General features: G+C 47.2%; 1 protein-coding gene across 10 annotated transcripts in view; it reads left to right on the plus strand.

Moving 5' to 3' along the window:
* The window catches only part of LOC111264851 (uncharacterized), a 61,237-nt gene extending 53,030 nt beyond the window's left edge, over positions 1–8,207 (plus strand). For all 10 annotated transcript variants that reach the window (XM_022841063.2, XM_022841061.2, XM_022841059.2 and 7 more), the window contains one exon: positions 170–8,207. In XM_022841063.2, the coding sequence (XP_022696798.1) occupies positions 215–5,509 (5,295 nt within the window). In that variant the 5' untranslated portion in view covers positions 170–214 and the 3' untranslated portion in view covers positions 5,510–8,207. The remainder of the gene's footprint in view (positions 1–169) is intronic.
* The last annotated feature ends 531 nt before the right edge of the window (positions 8,208–8,738 follow it).

Consider the following 8,738-nt stretch of genomic DNA (forward strand, 5'->3'; position numbering starts at 1 on the left):
CTTCCCAGTAAATCTCAAGTTATACATCAAGTGATAACGATACTAGCCAATTTTTCATATTGCGGTCTCAATTTAGTTTACTGACCTTAGAAAGAAAACGGTGTAATACAGATATGTACACTTAATGAAGATACGTTGCGATGACATTGAAACTATTGTTTTTTTACAGGATGTGACGGTGTATCGGCCACCGGTAGCTTCGAGATCACAAGAAATGTGTGGGACATCAACAGTAAGGCCACCGCCGCTGGCGGACGGCAAGGAGCCCATAATGAAAGAAAAAAAAAAAGAGAAAAGACGAAATTCAGAGAAACGGAAAGAAAAATCGAGGGACGCAGCCCGATGTCGTCGCGGAAAAGAATCCGAAATCTTTAATGAGATGCTTTCCTATCTTCCGCTAACGGACGAGGTTGCTAGTCAGCTAGATAAAATGTCAATTTTAAGGTTGACATTGATATCGCTACGACTTAATAGGTTTCTAGGCGCTGCGGGTCGCAGATCGTTGAACGGTGACGACCACTGGCTTCGGTTCGGCAAGAACGAAGACGCCTTGTGCGTGGACCCCGTATTGGATTTAATGGGCGGATTTTTAATGATTTTAATGGAGGACGGTGAGAGCCTTGAGCCGATTTTCGTATCGGACGGCATACATACAGAGATGGGTCTTCTGCCCGCAGAATTGCTGGGTGTTTCCCTCGAAGGCTTTGTTCATCCCTGCGACTATCAGGAATTGCGTGATGCGTTAGCCGATCTCAAGACGACTCCAAGCAGCGAGAAACAATTGCAATACAAGACGCTGCAAATTCGAATGAAGTGTACAATTACCGCTAAAGGCCGTGTCGTGAATATTAAAAGCGCAGCGTATAAGGTTGTCAAGTACCAGCTAAGACTTTTGAAGCGTGAAGATGTGACGTACCTGACGGCCGTTTGTGAGCCAATGGGCCCATTCATGGCCAAATTAAGGCCAACGAAGATAGCGTTCTTTAACTCCGAAGTAAAGAGCGGTGACGATTTCATTTCACAGCACGATCTAAGATTCGTGTTCAAGAACATTGAAAGATTACCGTTCTGTTTTGGCTACTCACAGAATGAGCTCCGGGGACAATCACTATACAATGTCATTCACCCGCAAGATATGGCCACACTCGTTGACAACTTCAAGGAGCTGTTCAACAAGGGTTATTGCGATACCGGCTTCTATCGTTTTCTGGCCAGTCGTGGTGGATACTGTTGGGTTTCCACTAAGGCCCAACTTGTTCAGGACACGTACGGGAAGCCTCTGACAGTCCACTGTGTCCACAGCGTATTGGGAGACATCCACCAGCCTGGTGAGGTGCTCGCCTTGTTTCAAAAGGAGGCTTGTGAAAATCACTGCCCTACCAGTAGTAACGATGTCCAACAACAGCAGCAACAGGCTCTTTGTTCGGCATCAGAAGAACTAACAGCAAATCCCACAACGCATACGCAAATTGTGCTTGTGCCTTCTATCGAAAGTCGACACGCAGTTTCTGCGACAGGTTCTACCAACTGTTACGTTCAGGTATGCGGGCGGCACGAGATCGGTTATCCTTTGAAGGCGGCTCCGATGTCTGTCGTTTTGCCACCACTGACCACCCAGCATTCGCCGACCGTAACGTCACCACCAGCAACCTCATTAGTACCGGCAACAGCGCACTCGGTACCATCACAGCCGCAAGCGGTAGGGTTATCCATCGTCCACGCAATTTGCCGCTGCGGCGGCGGCAACAGCAGCAACAGCAGCGGCAGCAGCAGCAATAGCAGCGATGGAATAGTCGCCAGCAGCAGCAGCAGCAGCAGCAGCAGCAGCAGTGGCAGCGGTAGTCATCACGTGCTTATTTTTGCACCGTCTGGTCCCTGCCGGAGCGACGGTGGCTCCCTCTGCGGCAGGCCGGCGACCTGCTCCACGTCGCTGGCGCCCTCTGCCATTGGCCGCCACATCGGCGGAGGGCCCTCGCCCATGGCGGGTGAAGGGACCCCGGCCAACTGCCCTCTCTCCGTGCAGAGTCTGTCAGCAGCGGCGACTTGTGCAGCCGCTGGCGACTTGTGCAGCGGCCAGGCAAGCCCCGTAGCAGTTATAGGCCAATCTAAAAATAATCAGTTGGATAATAATAACAGTAGTGAACAACAGCAGCACCAACAGCATCAGACTGATTGTACAACAGCAGCAGCAGCAACCTCACAGCCATCAGCACTATCGTCGTCGTTGTCGTCGTCGCCGTCGCTGTCTCGGACGACGTTCCTCGCGCGACTAGTGGTGAACAACAGCGCTGCTGCTAGCAGCAGCGGCAACAGCAATAGTGACCACAGCTACCAGCCACAGTCAGTGTTACTACAGCGGCAACAGCAACAGCGAGTGGCTGAGGGAAAACAAATACAGCAGCAGGCTGCTCGCCAGGTGACGACTTCAGTGCTGCCGGCGACTTCAGCTCTAGTAGAGGCTTGCGATTTAACTACTACTACCACTAGTGTAGTTGGTGCTAGCCGCGCTGGTCGACTGCCCCTACTGGCCGAGTCTCCGACACAACCAGTTAGAGGAACGAGCCCGTCCAAGGCCCACGACAGTACTATCTCAGTAACAGAAGCTCATCTAGACGCTGCTAGTTGTGATGGTAGCAGTTGTACGCAGAGTCGTTTTTGCCCCAGTCTGCTCGTTGTAGCGGACGGAGGGCTCGCTAGATTGCGAACCGTCGCGGAGCAGCAGCTGAACAGCAGCAGCAGCAGCGCCGCCAGCGCGGCCAATACTCAAGCCACCGTAAACGACGACGACGACGACGACTGTGGCCATCGACGACGACACGCCACTGGCACTGCCATCAGCAGCAACAGCGGAACTGCAGGGGGCTGCAGTAGTAGTGATAACAACAGCAGCGACGGCAAAAATAATCATAAGGTTTCTGTGATTTTGAACCATTTCGATCACGAGCAACGGCAGGCCGACGCGCAGCAGCAGCAGCAGCAAAACCAAGATCTTCTATCGTCGTTTGTTACCAACACACGCCTGGCGACAAACGGTCGCAAACCACCTGCAGCCGCATCGGCTCTCCACAGTGGCAGCAACCATGGACTGACTGCGCAGGACTGTACTAACTTGGAGTTGTGTGCCCCATTGTCACTGCCACCGTCGCTTGAGCAGGCTTCGCCACCCCCGCCAGCCCCCGAGTGTGAACCTGTCGACTCTGAGGCGGATTGTGTGCCGGGTTTAGTGAGTTCCGTTGACGACGAAAGTAGTAGTTGTGCCAGTACCAGCCATTCGAACACTACGACCACTGCTAATACTGCCGTCGTTCAGGGCAATAATCATTTCTCGTGTGCAGTCCTATTCGACAACGGTGATGCTGCCCCCGCTAAGTGCGAATCTGTGAATTCAGTAGCACACGCATCATCATCATCATCAGCATCGTTGTCATTGTTGTTATCGTGCGTGCGACCAGAGGATAGTTGCTTACCGAATGTTGCCAACTGTTCAGCCTCTGACGAACGTGAACTTACAAGTCAGGTGCAGCCGCCAAAGGCCGGTGCAACGTCGTTCGATCGAGCGCTGACCGGAATTGACCGATTTCTTAGCCAACAACATCAGCATCATCATTATCACCGCCATCATCAACAACAACAAGAGCACGACCAACGGTTACAGGAACAGCCACAGCAGAAACAGGGCCATCACGCAGCCAAGCATCAGCGGCATCATTATAAACAGCGGCAACAGCAGCAGTCACAGCGCTATGAGGAACCAGACCTGATTGCAGTGGTAAGGGGCGACGATTGTGATTGCGAAGACGAGGTAGATAAGTGGACGAAGCTCTGGCCGAGCCTATTGGCTCCGACAACGTCGTCTGTGCTGTTATCGACATCATCAACAGCAGCGCGCGTTGCACCCACAGCGGTAAGAAATAACCAGTCCAGCAGAGGCCTTGCTGAGTCAGCAGCAGCAGCAACAGCAGTAGAAACCGTTGATCTCGGCACTGAAGCGCAACAAATCGCAGCGAGTGCCGTAGACCCAAATAACGAGGACTCGCAGGCAATATCCGTGAGCACCTCGACGTTGAGCGTATTTGCTCCGCGCACCGAGGAGATGTCACCCGGCTTCCTGCAGATCAAAGGAGGCCAGGTGCTGACATGCGAGGAGCCCGGTCTAGATCTCACCCATCTCGCGCCGACGGCTGGTGACAGCGCGATGCCCCTCGATGTTGAATTCGAGATCAATGAGATTCCCGAAAATCTTTTCCCGAATCTGCTTGACAGCGCGGGCTGCTCGCCCCTTTCGACTTCTCCTCCGTACGATGATCCTCTGCTGGGATGCGGTGACCTACCACCGGCACTGCTCGAGGACCTATCGGACAACCTACAGTTGGAAACAGACAATCTGCTATTGCCAACCGACTGGCCACTTTCCGACTCAAGTAGTTTGGACCACCCACTCAATTCGATATGCAACGGTAGCAGCAGATCATCTCCGTCAACGGGAGGCTCAACGACATCTAGCCAACGAGATCACGCGACGAAGCTCCACGAAAGCAGTAGCTATGGACGAAGCACAACGACAGGTTCAGCGTTTAGCAGGAGCAATAATAGTACAAGAGCAGCTGACGCAGTGAGCAGCTGTAGCAGCCATTGTAGCAATCCTGGTGCCGCAGGTCAGTTAAGTGCGAAGTCGGCAGCATCCACACAGCCTTCTACTCATTTACAAATATCAAGCAAACCGATGCTTGCAGCCTTATTGCAGAGCGACCTCGTGCCTTCCAGCGTGAGCCAGAAACAACGTGCCATGGTCCATGATTGGGGTGGCACCACGCAGCCTCTTCCGGAAAGCCACACTTTGTCTTTACCTCAGTCGACAGCCACAGCGGCAACAATAGTAACGACCCATCACCCTCACCACCGACAGCAGCAGCTGAACACCGCAAGCTCAGTGTCAGCTCACCTCACTGCTGCGGTTCACCATGTTGGCAATAATGGTAGCGGAAATGCAAACAGTCAAGCTAGTCCGAAACGCGCTGCTCCCGTGAAGTTTGTCCCGCAAAAAGTGCAGTCACCCTTGACAATCAACTCGCTAAAAAGACCGCTCTCAGTTAGTCAACGACACCATCACTCGGCATCCGACCAGTCACCACATCGAACCGCATCGTTTACCCCGCTCAAACGGCGAAAAACGCTGGACGAGTTACAGCCGAAACCGGTTGACAAGAGCGGCAGCGTCCTAATGAAGTTGCTTGTCAACGGCGAGGACCTGCTCAATGGCTACTCGTGTCGGGTAGTGCCTCGGCAGGGTGAACGAGACGACAGTAAAGATAGCGGGGCCGCGCTCGGCTTAGGAGTATTGGGCAATGGCAAAACAGAGCTAAGATCGGCGCAGGACTTCCTTTGCAGTCTGGCCAGTCAACTGGACCACGCGCCAGCGTCAGTGGGCTCCGATGCAAGCGACTTTTGTCATTTGCTTTCTGCCGACGACGATATACTGATGGCTTTAGCTGCTGTCACGCAGGAATGACCTACGGTCGGGAGGTTTATGTCAGCCGCCGCCCGTGCGCGTCTGGTCAGATGAGTGCGTGAGCATCCACCTATGCACGATATCAGGAAGGCTAGATAAGAAAGAAGTGACGTAAGAACAATTAGACGAAGACATACCACTACTGTAAGGCTAATAGAGCTACTAAGATAACAATAAAAATCGAACCATTCGTAACCAAGCGAGTAATGCAAGTCCAGTAGTAGTTAAAAATGACAAGGAAAAAACAACCGCAGCAACAAACTAGAAAAGAAACTTACACATATATATATATATATATATATATATATATATATATATATATATATACGTGTCCGTGTAATGCTATGGAAAAACCTGTCAGGAAAGAGATGATACTGGTGGAGTAACCAAGCAGCGAATGAATCCGTGATAGTGCAACTGGAACAAATAAGTGCTTAAAATGAGCAGGAATTGCCGAAGAATGTAGCTAACTCTGCAGACGAAGAGACTGATTCATAAGCAATTGATTGTTGTGGATGACGGATGGAAAGAAGCTCTGTTCGCTAGACGACAAACAACAGAGCGATGGTGTTGCTGACGCGAAATGACGAAGACGACCTTCGTTCAGCCACAACAGCGGCGACGACGACGACAACAGCAGCAGCAGCAGCAGCGACAGCGACGACAACAACAGCAACCTTGTGTGTAAAAGAAATACGTTATTATGCTTGATAACGACGTGATTGATATGGACGAAAGAACGGAAGGATGCCTTGATGCCTGATGATGAGGGCAATGATCACACTGATGATTAACAAAACATGTTGATGATTGTTGAAATGGTTACGATGTTATGAAAGATTAATATGATTACGATAATGAAGACATCAATGCAAATGCCGGTACATTAAATCAACGATGGATATCGCAATACGTGATAGAACAAGAAGAAGATCGCAAAATGACGAAACACAATGTAGTTGGATGCAGATAGTAACGTTGACGCAATAGTACCGTGTTGATGGTGAGACGTGCCCAAAGGATAATGCTGATATACATATAAGCATATGTAGAAAGAGACTTGGATACATCTAACGGAAAAATTGACATGATGATCGAGAGCGAATAGTTGGTAATACGGAGGTACGGATTGGATATGAGCTATATTGTGGGGTGAGTGATGTTAGAATAAATTGGGCAACGGAGTGGGGCAATGAAATAAACGGTTTGATAGTTCACACTCTCTTCCGTTGTGCGCTAACGTTTGTTCTAGTGTATATCTTGATTATAATTAATTGATCGATTGGTTGATTGATAGATAAATGAGCAATGACTGATTCTGGGTAGCTGATTGTTCGGAATGATCGTTAAATAGGGTTTGATTAACGGTCAGTGCCTATCATTACTATGAATACCATTATTATCGTTCGTGAAAAGGAGTAGGGGCAACGAGGTACATTGGACAGAAGTTCATGCGGATGAACGGCATCAATAAAGACACACCATACGCAGTGAGGTAACACGACTACAAAACAACGATAGAGCCAACGATTCGTACGCGATCAAGCAAGCCATGAGTCATAGATAACAGCAATACACAAAGAATAAATATTAGAAAACCTCAAAAAGGGGCTGTACTATTCAGACTATTCGATTTCGGACCATTGAAATCGAATTTTCCGGTTTCAATCAGCTGCAGGCCGAAACTGCCCACGGCTTTTGCATTGATGATTTGATAGAAAAACGGACGTGGTTTGACGAGTGGGGTTATAACTATTCAAAACACCTATATATACATAGATAAATACAAAGGATACCATGCTATCAACAACAACAACTCAAGCTAACATTAGCACTCGAGATCAGACTATCTAATACAGACGTTATACAACTAAACATTTCTTTTCGTCAAAGGTTTATGGACCGTACTTGTAGCTTGATGATAAAGAAAGGTGTTATACAAACTCAATGAGTTCGAGTGTTGATCAACGATTAGGTAAAGTCGACAGCGACGACGGGGGCAAGGTGATTTGTAGAAGTTGACGAAGAACTAGGAAAGTTCAAATGGTGGCAAGTAGCGCGTGGCGAAGTTCATATACAATACAGTACGTTAATCATATATATATATATATATATATATATATATAGACGTAATTAATAGTAGTGGGAGGAACTGTAAGTTCAAACGCTATTGAAGCAAACTTGCTGAAGAACATGAAGTTACACATACAACAAAAATATGATGGAAACGAGAACGCAACATAACTACAAAAATAACAGACTTCTATATTAGTCTTAATATATAAAGTTGGAAACAAGTTGACAAGATAAGGGCTAAATGCAAAATGTTATTTGTAAGCCGAGTTAGGCGAATGTCGCAAAAAAGTTTAGTTTGATAGAGTTACGACAGGTAATAATAATAATAATAATAATAATAATGCTAATTATTATTATTATTATTATCGGTATTGTTCAGATGAAGCGTACGATTCTATAAATACTATATATACAAAGACAGTTATACACAAATCCATATAAACACGGACATAGACACTCCGTAACTAGTTAAAGCTGGAAAAAAAAAATATATATATATATATATACGAGGAAGAAAATGATAGTCAAATAAAAGAGAGAAAGGGAAAGAAGATGAGACCGAGACAGAAAAAACAACTAAAGTGGAAGTCATTGAAAAGCAATAAATGATATTGTACTAAAATTCTCAGGGAGTTATTCTTTGTTGTTGCTTATTTAGCAATTCTTATAGAGATGTTTTAGACTAATAAGCAGGTACCGCAACTCATAATTACTATCTTTTGTATTGGAGCATTTGTCCATTTAAAGGATATTCGTCTTGAGCATTATTGCCGTCTAGTCTACCTATAGTATGTTTGCTTCTTTGCCGAACTGTCTATCCTGTGTGCACTTTGATGCTGTGGGCTATATTTTAATTGAATTTTTTTTCCATCTTAGCCCAGTTATATCAATTTAATGGACGAACTTATGTTAAGGAACTGAAATATTTCACCATCTAAGATAAATGCTCAAGCTGATGAGACCAGCGCCAAATGCAAAAATTAGTGGTTTAATGTTAAAAATGATTTTGTTGTGTGTGGTGTATTCCAGCATAAGATTGCTGTACCGGATAACAAGTTTTTCAAGTGGATCAATGAGATGAGCCTGATAAACTGTCGGAGGCTCTTCAGATAAAGCTCAATATTAGTGGAACAAGGATCTGAATTGACTCAGT

The sequence above is a fragment of the Varroa jacobsoni genome, unplaced genomic scaffold (genome assembly GCF_002532875.2).
Source record: "Varroa jacobsoni isolate VJ856 unplaced genomic scaffold, vjacob_1.0 scaffold_905, whole genome shotgun sequence".
In the NCBI taxonomy this organism is placed as follows: Eukaryota; Metazoa; Arthropoda; class Arachnida; order Mesostigmata; family Varroidae; genus Varroa; species Varroa jacobsoni.